The sequence below is a fragment of the Callorhinchus milii genome, unplaced genomic scaffold (genome assembly GCF_018977255.1).
Source record: "Callorhinchus milii isolate IMCB2004 unplaced genomic scaffold, IMCB_Cmil_1.0 Scaffold1, whole genome shotgun sequence".
In the NCBI taxonomy this organism is placed as follows: Eukaryota; Metazoa; Chordata; class Chondrichthyes; order Chimaeriformes; family Callorhinchidae; genus Callorhinchus; species Callorhinchus milii.
The window spans coordinates 123,299,368-123,320,496 of record NW_024704742.1 but is presented as its reverse complement, the minus strand read 5'-3'; the positions used below and the strand labels follow the sequence as shown (position 1 = coordinate 123,320,496).

At 43.9% G+C, this 21,129-nt stretch overlaps 1 protein-coding gene across 2 annotated transcripts in view; it reads right to left on the bottom strand.

Annotated features, from left to right (window-relative positions):
• il6st (interleukin 6 cytokine family signal transduce) overlaps positions 1 to 15,328 on the bottom strand; it is a 41,969-nt gene extending 26,641 nt beyond the window's left edge. For both annotated transcript variants that reach the window (XM_007892168.2, XM_007892169.2), the window contains exon 1: positions 15,249 to 15,328. In XM_007892168.2, the coding sequence (XP_007890359.2) occupies positions 15,249 to 15,255 (7 nt within the window). In that variant the 5' untranslated portion in view covers positions 15,256 to 15,328. The remainder of the gene's footprint in view (positions 1 to 15,248) is intronic.
• Between the last annotated feature and the right edge of the window lie 5,801 nt (positions 15,329 to 21,129).

The window sequence follows — 21,129 nt, the reverse complement described above, 5'->3', positions numbered from 1 at the left end:
TGTAGGGCAAGCGGTCCGAGACTCTGCCCCGTGTGAAGGGCACTATATACATGCAAGTTGTTGACATAGTTGATTTCCCTTTCCTCCTTCAAGGCCGGTCTCAAGACCTTTCTCTTCGACCGTGCCTTTAGCTCCCCTCTCAACTCTCTACCCCCTCCTCGCTCCCTCCTTCCCTTACCCTCACCCTGACCATTTCCCCCCAATGCTCGGGTCCCGACCCAACTGTCCAGTGCCTTGGGACATCCTCCCGACGTGAAAGGCGCTCTATAAATGAAATCTTCTTGTTGTTGTTGTTGTTTGAAGCCCGTTTCCCCGGAGTGCTCCTGACCTCAGCTGTGCTCGTCAGTGATAATGTTTGCTATAACTGCATCATGGAGTTATTAGACAACGCATTTGGGGAGAGGGGGAAAGAGAAAGGAATTAAATTGCTGTAAACCCCATTCGTTATTCTAGCCAGGATATCATCAATGACAATAGTGACAATATTGGGAGCCCTGAAGCAGGAAGCCCGTCAGTATTCTAGGCTGGAGGTATGTCAATCAGAACCAAGAGGTGAACAATGAGTAAGCAGGACAGGGAAACAAATCATGCGTTACTCAGTCTCCACTACAAAACATTTAGCAGTTTCCTCATGTCAACGTGAAGGCAAACAAACCTAATCACATATCAGGACTGTAAATTTTTCACAAAATAATAAAATACACAACGCTAAATTGATCACAAGCGAGAGCACGTTTGAATATTGTAGGGAATTTTGGGAACGTACGTACCAATGAACAATGATGCATTAGCGTGAGACAAACACCTCCGGCCCTAGTTTACACCGAGACTCTCAAAGATGGAAGAAAAGATGATTTATAAGATGTGAAGGGGAATGAACAGCAAATCTAAAGAAACTACTGAATTGAGTGGTGAAAGAGAACGGCTTTAAAATTACAGTATCAAATATTTGCATGTTCTTCAGGACAGTGTTCAAACAGACTCCCAATGAAAATGATTAATAATAAATAATAATCCTCGCATTTTATTTACTGTTTATAATGTCAAGAACATCTCAACACGCTTCAGAGAATCGCAGTACATATGTAGGCAATTTGCACACTGCCCCATAAAAAGCCTCAAAGCAAATCACACATTTATTCTGAATTACTGTTTGATAGATTTTGTGTTCAGGGAGTATTTATATCCTCAGAAAGGGTGTGGAAGGAACAAGCTTGATGGATCAAATAGCGCTTTCTCTTTGCATGCTTTTTCCATAGATTATGTGCATAAAATATCCCCCCATAGATAAATTTAAGAATTTTACGAATTTTCCTGACGTTCAAAATAAAGCTAAGAGAAAAAATGAAAATAAGCAATAGATGTGTGTAATTCTCCAGGTTATGTAACACTTTCAGTTTTTTTCAGTTTCTTAACTGCTAACTGCCAACCGGACGGCAAACATGTAACGCAATCCAGCTGCATGTGCCGTCTTACAACACAGTTAGTTTCAGTTCCTGAAAGAGTTTGTCCATGACATTTAACTGGTTTAAAACTCTTATTTGGAACAGAAGTATGTGTGCAACTTCCACTGAAAATCATTTTATAAATAGCAACATTAAAGCAACATAAATATGAATTTTTTTATAATAACCCTTACATTTGGTAGGGCACATTTCACACTGGGAGGATGTTTCAAAGTACTTCACAGGATGTATTGCAAAGTGTAGTGACTGTGTGGTTTGTGGGCAAATGTGACAGCCAATTTCCACACAGCCATGAGGTGAATGACCAACTTTATTTTGTGGAGATTTTTGGCCAGGACACGAAGAGAAACTCCCCTCTCTTTCCAAATACTGTAGTTCCATGGGATCTTTAACATCCAACCTGAACAGGTAAGTGGGGCCTCAGTTTAATGTCTCATCCAAAGGACGGCACTTCTGACATTGCAGCACACCCCCAGCACTATTAACTCATATCAATGTGCCAGGCTGACAAGTTATTAAATATTCTTATGACATACTCCAGATAAGAAATTCATACTCGAGAGATTCATAATGGTGGGGGAGAGACTGGATTCATCATTCTCATCAAAGTGAAGGAATTAAACATTTGCTAGTGTTGGTTTCCAACACTCTCAGGTCACATACACTGAAAATCAGAACATTTTTAAACTCAGCTCAAGTCTAGAGTACTTTAGCAAATAACTAATTTTATAAAATCAAACTAAAATATAACCTAAGCAGATTATAAAGTCTCCTCAAGCACAATCATAGAATCAAACAGCACTGAAGAAGGCCGTTCGGCCCTTCGTGTCTGTATCGGCTCTTTGAAAAGAAATATCCAAATCAGTCCCACTCCCCCACGCTCTCCCCATAACCCTAAAAAAATTGTCCTCCCTAAATAATTATCTACTCTCTTAAAAATTGTTACCGAATTGGCTTTCACCATCCTTTCAGGCAATGCATTCCAGATCCGAACAACATGCCATGTGAAAAAAAATCTTCTCACCTCCCCTCTGTTCTTTTAACAACTATTTTAAATCGGTGTCCTCGGGTTACCGACCCACCCGCCAGTGGAAATAGTTTCTCCTTATTCACCCTATCAAATCTCCTCATAATTTTGAAAACTTCTATTAAGTCTCCTCTTGATCTTCTCTGCTTCAAAGAGAATAATCCTAGCTTCTCTAGCCTCGCCTGATATCTGAAAGTCCCTCATTCCTGGTACTATCCTGGTAAATCTCCTTGACATGCTTCCTAAAGTGTGGTGCCCAAAACTGAACACAGTCTCTAGCTGAGGCCTAACCAGTGTTTTGTAAAGGTTCATCATAACCTTCTGACTTTTGTATTCTATGCCCTTATTTATAAAGCCCAGTATCCCGTATGCATTTGTAAACAGCTTTATCTACCTGTCCTGCCACCTTCAAAGATTTACTGATACGAACCCCCAGGTTTCACTGTTCCTTTAACCCCTTTAAGATTCTACCATATAGCTCATATCTCCTCATTCTTCCTCCCAAATGCATCCCTTAGCATTTCTCCACATTAAACTTCACCTGCCACGTGTCGGCCCATTTTACCAGTCTGTCGATGTACTCTTGCAGTTTGCTACTATCCTCCTCACTGTTTACTACTTTCCCTAGCTTAGCATCATCTGCAAACTGGGAACCTGTACTCCCTATACCCAAGTCCAGGTCATTTATATAGATCAAAAACAGCAGTGGTCCCAATACTGATCCCTGGGGGACACCACTGCACACTTCCCTCCAGTCAGAAAAACAACCGTTCACCATCACTCTCTGCTTTCTGTCTTCCGCCAGTTTTGTATCCATGATACCACTGTCCCTTTAAGACCGTGGGCTTCTATTTTGCTTACAAGTCTCTTATGTGGCACTGTATCAAATGCCTTTTGGAAATCCATATAAACTACATCAACTGCCTACCTTCATCAAAAAACTCTTATCACGGTTGGTGCAGTTTCAAATAATATTTTTAATCAGCATTATTTGAAACGGCTTCTGATGTTTTCTCCAATCATACTTGTCAAACACTCAAAGGTAAAATTGCCATGTTCTAAATTCATGTTTATGTTTGTGTAAGCTAGCATATCATTTTAAAGTGAGGTTACTTCTGAGATGCAATGCAAATCTGAATTGTAAATTTGAATTAATTTAGTGAAAACAAAATTGACATTTCATCATTTAACCTAAGAGGAAGTATTATTCATTTCTTTACACAGGGAAAAGTAAAAGATTTGCTCAACCTCAGAAGATATCAGAATTACATTGTCATTTCCTATGCCAGTCAACATTAACTTCTCTCTGTAATTTTCCAAGGTTCAGCATAAAGTATTGAGACAAGCAAAAATTCTACAGCCCATCTCCACATGCCGCTGAAGAAGGAACAAAGAACCAAATCTTCTGATATTCAGATGATAAGATTTCTCGGATGTCAGTCAATGTTTGAGTAAAAAAAAGTTTAAAAAATCTTAAAAGTGGGCTAACTTAAGAAGATTTTTATTTTTTAAATCTATATTTAACCATTTAAATGCATCTTAGTTCTCACTTTCTTATTTGAAACACAAACTATACACACTTTCCCCCTGTACTTCATTGCCTGGGGAAGGGGATGAAGGTAAAATTTAGTTCCAAACTGCCTGACATTAGCTTGAAAGCAAGCCTTTCAAACCAATTGAAAACTGAATATTGGCGTCCATCCTATTTGTGTTACTGAAATTATCAAGTCAAATATTGACACACTTTTTACAGATATGCACAAACATGTAGCAACCAAAATAGACAAGAGTTAATACTAACCCATTTTACAACTGTTTTATTATTTTGAAGTAGGTATTTCAGTTTGGTTCCATGTTTACCAATGCCTTAGAAAATAATTATTTTTGGAATAATATTTGCAAGTCGATTGGCAGCACATCAAAAGTAGGAGCTTGCTGGTCAAACGTATGCACCAGCATGTTTAAGAGTATCCAAACCATAGGGGTCCTTACATGTCACTTACACATAAACAGAAATTCCCATGAACATGTTTTTACTGGAGATACGCATCCTACTTACCATTGGTAAGAAGAGGATAAAGCCACCATATCTTTAAACACTATTTAAAAACATATACTTTGGAAGGTGTCCCTCACATCAAATAGCTCCATGCCTCCTTATATAACGAAGCATCTTCCCTCAAACAAAAGGATTTTCTTTGGTGGATTGCTGGATATTCAAGAAAGCATCAGCACAATTAATTCAAACCCTGAAATTTGTATTGCTACAATGACCTGGCAATTTTAGAATTTGTTCAGAATAAACCTGAAATGGATTCAAAACCAGTTTCTCTGTCACCCTTCACATATTTCATACATCAAAAGATACTAACCCTAATGGAACATAAAACAAGTTTGCAAGCATCTTCATCTACAGAAGGCTAAATTACACAATGTACGATAACACATCTGCATCATTTCCTACCGTTTCCAGTACCCATAGTTTTCAAACGCTCTTTAATCCGAATGCAAAGAATACCACAGAACAAACCGAGTAACGCAAGAATGAATTTCCCAAAGGTAGGAGTACATGCTGAATCCGAGTCATATCCTCTTGTATTCATGGTAGAAAGCAGTTGTGCAATGTCCCTTTAGCACATGCAGACTTCTTATAACATGTTTTTTTAAAAACAGAATAAGATTATCTCAGTTTTCCTTTTAATTCACAAGACTCAACACTTCAAATGAAATGTATTACTGTACTTACAACCTCGCTACATGTTAATAATAATCCTTGCATTTGATATAGAGTTTTTCACAGCTTCTAGATGTCTCAAAACGCTTCACAGAATATACTGTGAAGTGAATTAATTGTATATTTATGGGCGAAATGCAGCAGACAATTGCGCACAGCAATGTCCCACAAACAGTCATGGATTGAAATAACCAATTTATTATTGCCTTTGTTTGAGGGATTATTGTCAGGCGTAAAAAATCTTGCCCAAGGTTTTACCCTGCCAAGAATTGAACCCAGGTCTCTCGCTTGCAAAGCGAGTGCTCTAACCACTGAGCTACAGGACTCCATGTTGATGGTTAAAGACCCAGAAGAAAACATAGTACTGTATGGATTTCTCCCCTAAATAAATTAAATAACATATTAAATGAGAAATTCTCACTAATTTAACAACAAACACAAAAACATGAAAAGGAAATTACCTTTGTATTGATCTAAATGTCAATGAGCGATTTTAGAAACTAGTTCAAAATGAAGCAACTAAATGTCCTCAACTTTGTTTCCATTTTATATTTATGAAACTTAGCTTAAATTCAAAGTTAACCATATACATTGAAATACAGTATGAATACACGTTAAAATCAATTTTAAACAATTTCTGCTTCACACGCAAGTCAAAACGGCTGTGTTCCAAGCCATCTTCATTGCATACCTTCTACCCTCTTTCCACAATTCTCGGGGCTGTACTTGTGGAGTCCTGTAGCTCAGTAGTTAGAGCACTCGCTTTGCAAGCGAGAGACCAGAGTTCAATTCCAGGCAGAGGGCGAAACCTTGGGCAAGTTTCCTTACTCCACACAGAGCCTAATAATAATCCCTCCAAAACCAAAAACAATAATAAAATTGGTCATTTTCAATCTACGACTGTTTGTGGGACATTGCTGCGCGCAATTGGCTGCCGCGTTCGCCCACAAATTTACAGTCAATTCACTTTACAGTGTGTTCTGTGAAGCGCTTTGGGACGTCCTTTCGACGTAAAAAGCGCTATATCAAATGCAAGGATTATTATTATTATTACTTGGGCTGTTTGGGAAAAAACTTTCAAAATAGGTGAAGACATCTTAGCTTGCCACTTTCACTACCAATTAGACAGCACATAAGGAGGGTTATATAGTAAGAATTATTATTAAATAGAGTGGAACCCCATTATAATGTAGGTTCACTTATAAACTGGGCCAATAGAAGTGTGGCTGCTTTTTCCATGAAATTCACCACAAACACCTTCCTCTGCTACAAACCCACTATAACTGTAGTTTCTGGCCCGCGGGCCTCTTGGCTCTTCACCCGACTTCACTGCAGGCAAGGCTGCTCCGGATGTGCATGCGTGGTGAGGCATAAGCAACAAATGGGCTTTACTCGGAGGCACCCCGTGGTGATCGACTGTGTGTCTCTCTGTGTATTTGTGTCTGTGTGTGGGAGTGCTTGAATATGTGTAATTGTCTGTGTGTATGTCTCTGTATGCATTTGTGAGTGTGTGTGCGTATGTCTGTAACTCCCTCTCCTGTGTGTTTGTTTGTATGCGTCTCTCTATGTGTGTCTCGTGAGTGTGTGTCTCTCTCTCTCCAGGTCTGAGCATGTGCGTGTGTCTCTCTCTGTGTCTGAGCCTGTGCGTGTGTCTCTCTGTGTCTGAGCGTGTGCGTGTGACTCTCTCTGTGTCTGAGCGTGTGTGTCTCTCTCTGTGTCTGAGCGTGTGTGTCTCTCTGTGTCTGAGAGTGCGTGTCTCTCTGTGTCTGAGCGTGCGTGTCTCTCTGTGTCTGAGCGTGTGTGTCTCTCTGTGTCTGAGCGTGTGACTCTCTCTGTGTCTGAGCGTGTGTGTCTCTCTGTGTCTGAGAGTGCGTGTCTCTCTGTGTCTGAGAGTGCGTGTCTCTCTGTGTCTGAGCGTGCGTGTCTCTCTGTGTCTTTGCGTGTGTGTGTGTGTGTATATATCTCTCTGTGCCTCTGAGTGTGTGCGACTCTCTCTGTGTCAAAGTGTGTGTGTGTCTGTGAGTGCATGTGCCTCTCTGTGCGTCTCTCTCTCTGGGTCTGTGTGCGATGCTTGGTCCTGAGAGCTCCTGTAGCCTTGCTGGTGTCCTCCTAAACTCCTCCTACCCATCTCCCAAAAAACCAATGATCTCATACATGATATTTTCTCATGTTTAGTGTTTATCAGTGAAAAAAATGTAGGTTTGGTAGTAAAATGTATCTCAATAGCACCAATCAACTCCCTGCCATTTTCTGCAAGATCTGTCAAAAATTTCCCCGCAATTTTTGGCAAATATTTCCGCACTTTTCTATTGACCCAACTTATAAAATGGGTGTCATGTGAACCTGTGGAAAGCTTTTTGGTTGTCTAATAATAATAATCCTTGCATTTGATATAGCGCCTTATCACGTCTTCGAGACGTGATATTCGAGAAGTGCTTCAGAGAATATACTGAAAAGTGAATTGACTGTATATTTTGTGGGCGAAATGCGGCAGCCTATTTTTTGGAATTAATTATTACCTCCGGCAAAGCAATCCCCCAATCAACTAACAATCGAGTTCCCACTTACTGTTAGGTAAACAGAGGCGTAAGGAAACTTGCCCAACATTTTGCCTTGCCAGGATTCAAACCCAGGTTCTCTCGCTTGCAAGGCGAGTGCTCAAACCACTAAGCTACCAGACTCCACTCTGTGCAGGAAGAGTCAATGAACAACTTAAACCTATTTGTACTGGTAGGTTCAGTTGCACATTGTGACAATACACAATCTAACCTACTCACACTAGTTGGTTTGTGTTTTGCAAAGGCACTAGCTTTTGAGTACATGCATAAGATAGGTTGGGACTTTTTATGGACTCCAACTCCTGTGGTATAACGGGGCTCTACTGTATAACATTTACATTACATAAAAATGTACTTTCCTCAACTCTTGAGCCAGCAGATGCTCTCCGTGCACATATTACTGTTGCTGTGCCCTGCTTACCATACTAAAATCAATTATTACAAATTTAGTAAATGATAAGGAACAGGAAATAAGGCAAGTATTCTATTTTCACAGAATTAAAGGCCCTGAAATTTCTTGTGTTCTTGGATCTTAAAACTACTGCTTTCAAATTTTAGATGAAGCAGAATTTTGAAAAAATCATCAATTCAGTCACAATTTGGAAGCCAATTTCCACAGTCCACAAAAACAATGTGTGTCAACAGCTTTGCACACTCTAGCTCCAACTTCATTAATCTTCCTGGCTGCTTTTTCAGATTAGTCATTCTGCATGATCAACTATCCTTCAAACTTACAATGTATTCAAATGCTAAACTTGTCTTTTTTTAAAACCTCCAAAATACTGAGCGCTCAGACTCTTACCTCATGACTATTGACAAAATCCTCATTCATACTTTCATCACCTTGAAGAAGGACTTTTCCAATTCTCAATTTTTCTAGCCTCCCTAGCTCCACCTTGGATATACCAACATTCACAAATATCTAACCCTTCTTGACCTCTCCCTAACTCCAAAACCCTCTTAAATATACATCTATTTAAATGTGCTTTTGGTCACAATTGTTAAAATTTCCCTTTTCCCAGGTGTGCGTGCACGCATACACAAAAATATGAATAATTGTTGCTTGGCAGGAGTAGAAAATGCACATTTTACTTATGATGCAGGTTGAAAAATTATGTGTAAGCCTATCCTTTTCAGAAGACCCTTCAGTCAAGTCTTACTTAATTCTGGAAGGTATCAGGTTCATATTGGCAGGATCAGCTATTCCTCTTGCAGTTTCCTCTCATTCTATTAGCGATATCATCTATCCTTACAGACAATGATTAACATGAAACTGGAATCAATGTTATAGGGAAAATCTGCTATTTCACTGGGGAAAGGGGTTGGGTAAGTCAAGACAGATAAGTGGTAAATGGATTTGGAACATTATAGATTCTGATTCTAAGACTTCACAACATTTTTACTGGAAATCTAGAGCTCTTAAGCACATCAGTAAAACAGAAGTGCCATCTGATTTTTGTTAATTAGTGGGGGTGAGAAAAAGAAGAAACGTTTACTGTATGAACTGTTCACCGAGCTGTTACTTTTCTTGTTTATCACGACACAAGATACGCGATTTAAAACATTTCAATGAGTAACATAAATTACAGTACATTGGTTATAAATAAGCTGCAAGTGTAAATGTTACATCTAAAAGATTTATTACCAGCTAACAAATTTCAAAATTGTGGAACTTTATTCTCTAAATACAAAAGCCTGAATTTCACTTGGATTTCTTTATCTGAATTTATTGTAAACAGACCATCTTGTTTAGATGTGGCAATCCCTATTTCATTGTATTAAATTGAACAAAGTTTCATGAGCAGTTTTGATTCCTTTTTTTTTGTTCATCAGCTGAGTGTCTGACACATTTAGAAACCCAACACCATGTTTAAGCATATCCAAACCAGACTGAGTTCCACATCTGTATGACACTTACACAAGGACATTTTTCATTTGTCTGGAATGGAGCATGTTTTCTCTCAGCAGAGGGCACGCCCTCCGTAGTTAATTCTGGAAAGTATCAGGCTCATGTTGGCAGGAGTCAAAACTTGGGACTCCAGAGTGTGAGTTGAGGTCTTGCTGGAAATTAACCAGTTAAAATTGCAGTTTGTCATTATGAGCACTTTGTGGCAAATGTGGTCTAACCAAGGTTTTATACAAATTCAACATTATCTCCTCATTTTCATACTCTATCCCTCTGGCTATAAAGCCCAGGACCATGTGGAGTAAAAACACCGACATGGATGGTAGGCCCAGGTGGCCTATTTCCCTGCTGTACAGTCGATATAAATCTAAAGATGAAGAAGGCCCTTCAGCCCATTTGACCTCATCCTTCCAGAATACCCACGCTATAGCCTTCCAATCCCAGCATCACGCTATTTTTTTGAAATGGATACAACGTCAGGGCCTCAACCATCCTAACACAATCTAAGCCCCAGAATACACATCCTTGGCAAAATCCAACATTTGGCCATGTCCCACTGATGATTGTTTTCATCGGTGAAACTGGAAAATCAGTGACAAACATACTTGGGATCATTAGCAGAATTCTTTCACTCAGAGGTTTGTTAATATGTGGAATTTATCACCTTAAGTAGCAAATAATGTTGAATCAATAGAATCATTCAAAAGGTGCATGGTTCACGCTGCTAAAACACTGGTCCACGTCTTCACCACCTCAAGGCTGGACTATGGGAACTCTCTCCTCACCGGCCTTCCCGCCACCTCCCTCCACAAGCTGCAGGTCATTCAGAACTCTGCAGCTCGTGTACTGTCCCGCACCGTCACTCACACCGTCGCTCGCCTCCACCACCCCCCAGAGGATCGAATTCAAGATCCTCACCCTCACCTACAAGGCCATTCACGGCTTCGCTCCCTCCTACCTCTCCAACCTACTATCCCCCTACCTGCCTGCCCGTACCCTCCGTTCCTCTGGCTCCGGTCTGCTCCACATCCCCCGCCCCAACCGCCCTACTATCGGTGGTCGGGCCTTCAGCCTCTCAGCCCCGAGGCTCTGGAACTCTATCCCCCAGTGCCTTCGCCGCCTCCTCCCTTTCCTCCTTCAAGGCCGGTCTCAAGACCTTTCTCTTTGACCGTGCCTTCAGCTCCCCTCTCGACTCTCTACCCCCTCCTCGCTCCCTCCCTTCCCTCCCCTCACCCTGACCATTTCTGTCCAAACAGACAGCAGTAACACGACACAATGAGCTAAATGGACTTTGTGCTGAAACTTTCTTTTTACGTTAACACAAATGAGATTTCAGATAATTCTGGAATAGTCAAGTGTATTCAAACGTGACAGTAGTAAAATCACACATCGCAACAGAAGATGTAAAACATGCTCTATCAAATGCAAGGTTTATTATTAATACGTACATGTCTTGCAGGCTTGACCAAAAATTGTTTTACCCTCTTGGACAGAATGTACTGTCCAATATACTGTAAATTGACTGGGTACTTTGTGGGCGAAACGACCAATGCTACATCATTTTCAAATTAGGGCATTTTGAAAGCCTTTTATCAAAACACAATTAAATTCACATTTTCAAGAGAAACCAGCAGCACAGGAAAGCATTCCTTACCTGAAGAAAATGCTAAACATGTTTTAAAATGTTAAGACGCATGTCAATATTTGTTTATGACACTGCACAGACAGTACAACAGCTCCATACCAGGGATTAAAAAATCCAAATATATTCCAACAGAAATACAGGCACATCATTCATAGGGACACAAACTCAGGATTCAGATGTTTTAGGAATACTACTGTCATTTCCAGAGGAAATATTATCAAGACAAAATGTTCAGAAGCTTTTTCACTCTTAATTACAGTGTATACCAACAGGGAGAAAATTAGAAAAATAATATTATTTCATTTGTGAAAAAAAATAACTTGCAGGGCATTAATACCTACAAGAAGCCCAAACCATTAAGGTTGAGAAGCCACGTTTGCAGCTCCATAATAAACCAAGTTTATTTATGTAACAAATAAATAGTAAACAGTGAAAGATTATTCCTGCTGGTTGATAAAACAAGGGGGAAGCATACTCCAGTTCATCACTAAAAGGATTAAAGTGGAGGTTGGAAGATTTTTTTTCCAAACTGGTTTATTGGAACATGGAGTGCTTGGGCAGCAGTTAGCAAACCTTATATGGAAGAAATTCAAACATTTTAACAAATCTGTTATTTTAAAACTAATACTGTACAATTGCAATGCAATTCTGTGCAACAGCTATTAGGATTTTTTTTGGTGAAAATGTAAAATTATTTTAGCGTGCCCGGTTATCCTGGCTAAAATCGTTGCTTTTCTCTCAAGTATTCAAATGTAACAGCAGCAAAAAAGCACTCTCTCAATGGGACAAACATTGTTTGAGTTCTAAATACACTATATTGTGAAGTTGCTCCTTTAGCTAACAGCATTTCCACTTATAGCAGCCTTCCTTTTGACAACAACATGATAATATAAACAAGGAAGTTCTGCTGCTTCTGTTTGTGATCATCACCACTACTTCTTGAGAGGAATCTTCATTCTGCCTCACGTTTAGTTCGCCCAACACAGAAAGGTACTGTAAGGTGGTTAACTGTATTTTGTGGGTGAAACTGCAGATTATGCTCAAGCAGCATTGCTGATGTCGTTTTTCTCAGAAGTGATGCTTCCTGTGCATGGCAAACGTGAAATAAAATTAGCATGGTTTCCTATGCCTAGGGCACAGAAAGTGCTGTAGGTCATTACCGGAACGTCACCTTTTTATATAAAAAGAGTTGGGAGGCTTCAGTGATTGAAACTGGTGTACAATCAGCATGCTTCCAGTTAGCATGGGTCCAGAGAACATCAGCTGTATAAGGGAGGCTGTCTTATACTGTAAAGGGGAGGATGTTAAAACAGATTGAACTGTACTGCAAAATGTTGTAATTATAGCCCCAATTTTACAAAAGATAACAAAACTTGTATTTAAGTAGCACATTTCATGTACACAACCACAACAACTACAACAAAATTACATTTGTAAATCACCTTTCACATAGCCCATCTTCTATCAGCTTGTCTGGCAGACATCAGGCCCTGGATGAATGGAAACTTCTTGCAGCTGAATGTGGACAAGACAGAAGCCATACTCCTTGGCTCCCGTCAATGTCATCTCTCCTGCTATTCTAAGCTCCTCAACCTCCATGGGCTCTCCCTCAGACTCACTGAACCAGTGTGCAATCTATGCGTCTGGTTCGATATCCAGATATTCTTCCCCCACATCTGGTCTCTAACCAGGAGCGCCTTCTCCCACTTCTGCCACATTGCCCACCTCCGACTGTAACCCAAATGCAACCAAAAGCCTCGTGCATGCGTTTGTCACCTCCCACCTGGATTACTCAAACGCACTCCTCATCGGTCTCCCCAACTCTATTATTCAAAAGATTCAGCTTATTCACAACTCTGCCGCCAAACCCGGACCAAATTCCATACCCGCATCGCACTAGTTCTGGCCAGGCTCCACTGGCTCCCCATCACCGAATGGATCGACTTCAAGATTCTCAGACTCATGTTCAAATCCCTTCACTCTCTGGTACCTCCCTACTTCTCCAACCTCCTCAATCCCCAATGAACCACCCGTTGCCTCCGCTCGACTGGCACCGGCCTCCTGCTCATCCCTTTCACCCTTGGAAGTCACCCTTTCTGTCACTACGCCCCGAAACTGGAACACTCTCCCTCCGCCTTGACCCCCCTCTCCCCTTTTTCAAGTTCCGCCTGAAACCTTCCTCTTTAGCCCTGCTTACGGCCAGCCACCTACCCTGCACCCCCCTCCCCCACCCCCCGGAGAACTACCAGCAGCTCTTCAGTAACCTTCTCATGCTTTTTAACCATGTGAAAGAAAATTACACTATGTCCAATGATGTTGACTCACGTGCACCTTCCAGCACGATTCACTTGAAAGCAAACAGGTTCAGGACACCTATCTCTCCCTCCCCCCACCACCCCACCCATTCGATCCAAATTCAGACCCTTCCAATGCTTCGACTGAAATTTGCTAACAAACCAACCCCAGGATTGAATCTGGGATCTTTATCGAGTGCATGACTCAGCATTAGCCTACCATCAGCAGAACCCTGGCATAATAATTCATCTTAAAAAGATATACAAATGGCTGCAGCAATCATCTTCGTGAAGGCTTCATCTTATGCCAAATAAAAGACTGCAAAATATCACGCAAGGTATATATATATATATAAAGCTTCTTGTTTACATTTGCCTGAATAATATGGGAATCCATAAAGTGGACTACAAATGTAAAGGTATCTGAAGAGAACGTTGCATACCACATGAAATTAATTTGTTATAAAAACAGAAACAATTTACATTGGTACAGGTGCGTTCACATCTGGAAACCTTTCAAAGCTCTTCACGCAGCCGACAGGATCATTTTAAAAAATGATCAGAATTGAAAACAGATGGAGGGGGTCGGGGGTGGGGGTCTTGGTAGAGGGTACAGATGGGGTCTTTGACTGGGATCCAATCTGTAATCCATGCGAACACAACCCAAATTTCAATCTTACGTCTGATTATAATTCTAACCCATCATGTAGTGACTGAATCTCTGGTAAGGAACCGAAAGAGGATGTCATCCCAAGTTGCCTCCAGAAGAAAAAACTGCTTACTTCTCTCTTTAAGCGGGTTCTAAGAAGAGAAAACTGCTGATGTCGGACTCTCTCCCGATCAGAAAGGCCCAGAACATTAACAGTGCAAAGGTCCAAAGGCCTGACTGGGGTCTGTGCCAACACCCCCCACCCCCGGGAGTTGTTGGGAAGAGCATCTTTAATGCTGATAATAATAATAATAATAATAATCCTTGCATTTGATATAGCGCTTTTCACGTCGGGAGGACGTCCCAAAGCGCTTCACAGAACACACTGTAAAGTGAATTGACTGTATATTTGTGGGCGAACGCGGCAGCCAATTGCGCACAGCAATGTCCCACAAACAGTCGTAGATTGAAAATGACCAATTTAATTATTGTTTTTGGTTTTGGAGGGATTATTATTAGGCTCTGTGTGGAGTAAGGAAACTTGCCCGAGGTTTCGCCCTCTGCCTGGAATTGAACTCAGGTCTCTCACTTGCAAAGCGAGTGCTCTAACCACTGAGCCACAGGACTCCACACGCCTGATGCAGAGGGAGGGGGCAGGGGAGGGGCAGCAGTAACGGTCCTCGGTGGGGGCACACGGGAGACTTCCCCGCAGGCTTCCTCCCAGGGGAGGTTTGGAGGAGCAGCGGTGATGGGGCCCAGGCGGCCCCTCAGGTCTCCCCGAGGGCCAGAGAGAAACTCTCAACCTGCCGCTGGACAGACGGAGGCGGGCGGCCAGTGCCCGGGGAGCTGCCCCGGGAAAGGGGGCGCCAGACACACAAACACAGCAAATACACTGAGCGTGTAACACAGTAATAAACACGATCCCGCGTGTGTGTGGCGCTCTCTCTCTCTCTGTCTCTCGAGCCTTACCCGCCATCTTCCCCCGTCCGCCGTGTCTCACATCGCCGCCGCGACCCCGGGCGAAGCGGGTGAGGGAGTGTAGGGGGGGGGGGCTAAGACAGCACTGCGCATGTGCGCAGTGAGTCACGCCGGCACGTGCTTACGTCAGCCGAGGGGGAAGGGCCGCCCGTGACGTACCTCCGCCCCCCCACTCCCCCTCCCCCGCTGTCCCACTGACTGCCAGTGTCTGAGGAGAGGATCTCCGGGCAGTGGGGCCGAGCTTCCCGCCCCTTCCCGTCAGTGAGGCGGGGCCTCGGTTACCTCCATGTTGCCACATATTGTTATCTCTCTCTCGCTCTCTCTCCACACACACACACACACACACCAGCCCTCCGTCTCCCAACCACTGGGGGTGGGGGGTGATGTTTAGAGCTGGGGGGAGGGGGTTGGGGGGTGATGTTTAGAGCTGGGGGGGAGGGGGTTGGGGGGTGATGTTTAGAGTTGGGGGTTGGGGGTGATGTATAGAGCTGGGGGAGGGGGTTGGGGGGTGATGTTTGGAGTGGGGGGAGGGGTTGGGGGTGATGTTTGGAGCTGGGGGAGGGGGTTGGGGGGTGATGTTTGGAGCTGGGGGGAGGGGGTTGGGGGGTGATGTTTGGAGCTGGGGGGAGGGGGTTGGGGGGTGATGTTTGGAGCTGGGGGGAGGGGGTTGGGGGGTGATGTTTGGAGCTGGGGGGAGGGGGTTGGGGGGTGATGTTTGGAGCTGGGGGGAGGGGGTTGGGGGGGTGATGTATAGAGCTGGGGGGAGGGGGTTGGGGGTGATGTTGAGGGGGGGGGGGGGGGTGATGTAGAGCTGGGGGGAGGGGGTTGGGGGTGATGTTTGGAGCTGGGGGGAGGGGGTTGGGGGGTGATGTTTGGAGTGGGGGGAGGGGGTTGGGGGGTGATGTATAGAGCTGGGGGGAGGGGGTTGGGGGGTGATGTTGGAGCTGGGGGAGGGGGTTGGGGGGTGATGTTTAGAGCTGGGGGGGGGTTGGGGGGGTGATGTATAGAGCTGGGGGAGGGGTTGGGGGGTGATGTTAGAGCTGGGGGGGGGGGTTGGGGGGTGATGTATAGAGCTGGGGGGAGGGGGTTGGGGGGTGATGTATAGAGCTGGGGGGGGTTGGGGGGTGATGCTTGGAGCTGGGGGGAGGGGGTTGGGGGGTGATGTTTAGAGCTGGGGGGAGGGGGTGGGGGGTGATGTTTGAGCTGGGGGGAGGGGGTTGGGGGGTGATGTTTAGAGTGGGGGGAGGGGGTTGGGGGGGTGATGTTTGAGCTGGGGGGAGGGGGTTGGGGGGTGATGCTTGGAGCTGGGGGAGGGGGTTGGGGGGTGATGTTTAGAGTTGGGGGGAGGGGTGGGGGTGATGTTTAGAGCTGGGGGGAGGGGGTTGGGGGGTGATGTTTAGAGTTGGGGGGAGGGGGTTGGGCGGGTGATCTTTAGAGCTGGGGTTGGGGGGGTGATGCTTGGAGATGGGGACGGAGGGGGAGCACTTGTTAAGAGGAGTTCAAGAAATAAAAATCTTACGACTTTTGTAGCACTTTTATCACTTTGCTGAGCAATTCCTTGCCCCGGCGGTTACTGCTCGGGACGCTAACGTTAAAGTGGTTGCTACAGATAACAACAACAATAATAATAATCACTATCATCATCATCATCCTTGCATTTAATCTATTTACTCAGATGTCACGATAAGCAAGAGCTTTTAGCCCTCACCGGAGCAATTGTGGAGAGTGGATATTATTAGTGCACAGACTGTCGGTGATGGGGGGCTGGGAGGAAGGTAATGGACGAAGATCAAGAGGGGTTTCTACTGGAGTTATTGTGGATAAAAGGACAAGTTAATAAAGCTGCTGCATATGGTGTAATTTTACTACATTTTCTGCAGCTCGTGTGCGGGTGGGTGGGGATGTGTGTGTAGGTGTTTTGTTTTAGTCTCACCGTTCCTCCCATCATCTCGTGCGGTTACAATCGTAGAGCCGGATGTCGCAGCCTCTTTTGCTGGTAGAGACGCTATATTTAACATGTTTCCCAGTAGCTTGTCTCATCGTTGAGCAGACGTGCCTGCTTGTGGGCGAGCCAAATGCTTAGCGTGGAATCCTAGACTTGCTGGTTGAGTCAATTGTTTTGTTCCCACAAATGAAGAATATCAATCATTGCGGTGTTGAACTCGGAAAACCGGTTTCGATTATCGAAGTTGACTTAGTGGATCTTTTTTTTCTCACGTTCTCCGTCCAACACACTCTACATGTGACTGGCACAAACGCAATTTCTAAATTCATTAGGAGTTGCAATAAATAAAAGGAACCACTGATTACGCCAGTGTCAGCTTTGTGTGAAAAGAGGATGAATCAGGCAAGTGCGCTTTGCAGTGCGCAAAGCTGTAAGATTCCGTAATTAATGTGTTGAATAACTTCTCAAATTATATTTGCGATGTTTATATATTTGAGAAATATGATCAGTCTAATATGGTGGGAGCTGGCTGTGACATACTTCGCAGAAGAAACAAAAGACTATAATAATAAATAATACTTGCATTTGATATAGCGCTTTTTCACATCTAGACGTCTCAAAGTGCTTCACAGAATATACTGTAAAGTGAGTTGACTATATTTGTGGGAGATGCGCGGCAGCCAATTGTGCACAGTACAGTCGTGGATTGAAGTGACTAATTTTATTGTTTTTTTTTCTTGAGGGACTATTATTAGGGGTGTGGAGTAAGAAAACTTGCCCAATGTTTCGCCCTGCTTGAGAGGCGAGTGCTCTAACCACTGAACTACAGGACTTCTAACAACAAACTTTTCAGTCCTTGGCAGTCATTTTCTCATGGAAAAAATGGTCTGCAGCTGGAGAGAGAGCTGTGTTGTATTTTTTTAGAAAGGAACCGTCTTGCAAAAGACAATAGGTGAAAGGTCACCTAACGAACTGTATAAACAGATCGATTTGGAAGATAATCAGAAAAAAGATTTGAGGAAGGAGAGGGATCAAATTGGACGTACCATAATAGCATTGGACATGCCATGATACCTGGATACTTTCGAGTGATTGAATTGAACATACAATAATACCTGGGTACTTTTGGGTGATATTGAACTGGAAACGTACAACAATACTTGGATACCTTTGGATGGACATATATATTTGAATTAAAAAGGATACATTTAAATGGTTGTTAAGTTGGCCATTGCTACTCTATCTCTTCCGTGGTATTTGATTTGGTCAACTTAAATCGTTGTGAACTACGGTATACGTGGATACACAAGCACAATCGGATGTATTTTAATTACTTATAACCATTATTAATCTGAATGAATAAACCTTGATTAATTTGTGTCAGTCCTTCACCGCAAGGTCATGAAAATAAATGAACCCTTACACAGTACAGTGTAAAGCAATTTTTAAAATATTTTAGGAGGAAGTGGTCCTAGAATCATAGTGTCATGGTTTTAATCCTTAGAGCAGAGTTTTATGATCCACAGAAAGGAATTTACTACAAGTGCCAGACAGGCTCAGTTGGGAGCACTCTCTCCTCTAAGTCAGAAGGTTGTGGTCCTTTGAGCACCTTACCATCACTCTTCTCTCTCCCTCAAAATCCTCCTAGTCTACTGCCCACATGCCCCTCTGCCCCGCCACCTCCCAACCTCTTGACTCCTTCCTCACTGGTATTTCCTCTTGTAAGATGTCCAATTTAACCTGTGGTAAAGTAAAGACTGACAAAAATCTTGTACAATTAATCACGATTTATTAATTCAAATTAGTAATGGTTATAGGTAGTTAAAAGAAAACAACAGCATAATGCTTACATATCCACATACAATGATTAAGGTTGGCCAAACCAAATGTTGCGGAAGAGATGGAGAACAATGTATAATTCAATGTCCACCAAAATGTATTCGGCCAGGCAGAGTGCAGGAGTCTCATCTCTTGTGTGGGACTATATCTAAGGTGGGAGTCCATCTTGTGGAGTCCTGTAGCTCAGTGGTTAGAGTACTCGCCTCGCAAGCAAGTGACCTGGGTTCAATTCCCGGCAGGGCAAAACTGTCCCTGGAAAAAGCTTCACCCTGAGTCCTTCACAAATGCCCTCTCGGCCTTGGACCTCCTCTCCCTCTGACCCTCCACCCTCAGCGATCCTGATACAGCCATCAAGCTGCTGAATGACTGTCTCTAAACAACCTTCAATTCCCTGGCTGCCCTAAAATCCAGGTTTGTTTCCAAACCCACCCACTCCCCCTGGTACAACAGTCATCTCCTTTCACTCAAAACACAAACCCTTCCTCAAAACATCCACTCTTGATCCTGTTAATCTCTCGCACTACTGTCCCATTTCCAACCTACCCTTTCTTGCCAAAGTCCTGGAATGCATTGTTGCAGGTCAACTTCAGTCACACCTCTCCCTCCTCGATCCCCTGCAGTCTGGTTTTCACCCTGACCCTGGTCAACAATCTCCTAAATAAAATTGGTCATTCACTTCATCTCTGCTGCCTTCGACACTGTCAACCACTCCATCCTCACACCGCCTCTCCGCTTTACTCAATCTTCACGGATCTGCCCTTGCCTGGTTCAATTCCTATCTCTCTCACCGTCTCTACTTTGTTGTCTTTAACGATTTCTCCTCCAGCCCCCCCGCACTGTCACATCTGGCGTCCCCCAGGTTCTGTCCTTGGCCCTCTCCTTTAATATCTACATGCTCCCCCTCATCCGCAGACATGGAGTCAACTTCCACATGTATGTGGATGACACCCAACTCTATCTTTCTGCTCCACCCTCAACTCCAGGACCACTGCTGTTGGACATCAAACCCTGAATGAGGGAAAATTTCCTACAGTTGAATGTGAACAAGACTGAGGCCCTCCTGATTGGCTCACGCCAGCGCCTCTGCACCTCAAGCTCTGGTAACATCAACCTCCATGGTTGTACACTACAACTCACCAAGTCAGTCAGGAACCTAGGTGTCTTGTTCGAACCTCAACTGTCTTTTCTCCCCCACATTCAAGTCATGACCCGCTCTGCCTTTCCTCATCTCCGTAACATTGCCCAATTCCGCCACTATCCCACTCCTCAGGCTGCTGAAACTCTTGTTCATGCCTTCATCACCTCCAGGTTCGGCCCTGCTTGTTGGCCTTCCCAACTCCTCCCTCCACAGGCTGCAGATAATCCAGAACCCTGCAGCTCGTGTCCTCTCCCGCACCAAACTCCGTGACCCTATCTCCCACACTCTCGCCCGACTCCACTGGTTCCCTATTCTTCAGAGGATCCAGTTCAAGATCCTGGTCTTCACCTACAAAGCCCTCCATGGCCTCGCCCCACCCTACCTCTGCGACCTCCTAAGCCCCTACCAACCCGCCCGTTCTCTCCGCTCAGCCGGCTCTGGCCTGCTCCACGTCTCCACGCCCCACCCACTCCACCATTGGTGGGAGAGCCTTCAGCCACTCTGCCCCAACCTCTAGAATTCCATCCCCCAGTCACTCCGCCTCACCCTCTCCTTAGCCTCCTTCAAGTCCCGCCTCAAGACCCTCCTCTTCGACCATGCCATCGGCCACCCCCCATCCCCTCCCCTCCCTTAACCCCCAAACCCCAGCTCGGGTCTGAAATGCTGTACACTGTCCAGCGCTTTGGGACGTCCTCCCGACGTGAAAGGCACTATACAAATGTAATCTTGTTGTTGTTGTTTTGTGGATATTGCTGGGTGCAGATTGGCTGTTTTAATTTCCCACAAAACACGTAAGAGATCCTTGTGTTTGCTAAAGCGCCTTATCAGGTTTACAGTATATCCATTGAATTGCTTTGACAATGTGATAAGGCACTATATTACAAGTGAGAGACCTGAGTTCAATTCCAGGCAGGGCGAAACCTTGGGCAAGTTTCCTTACTCCACACGCC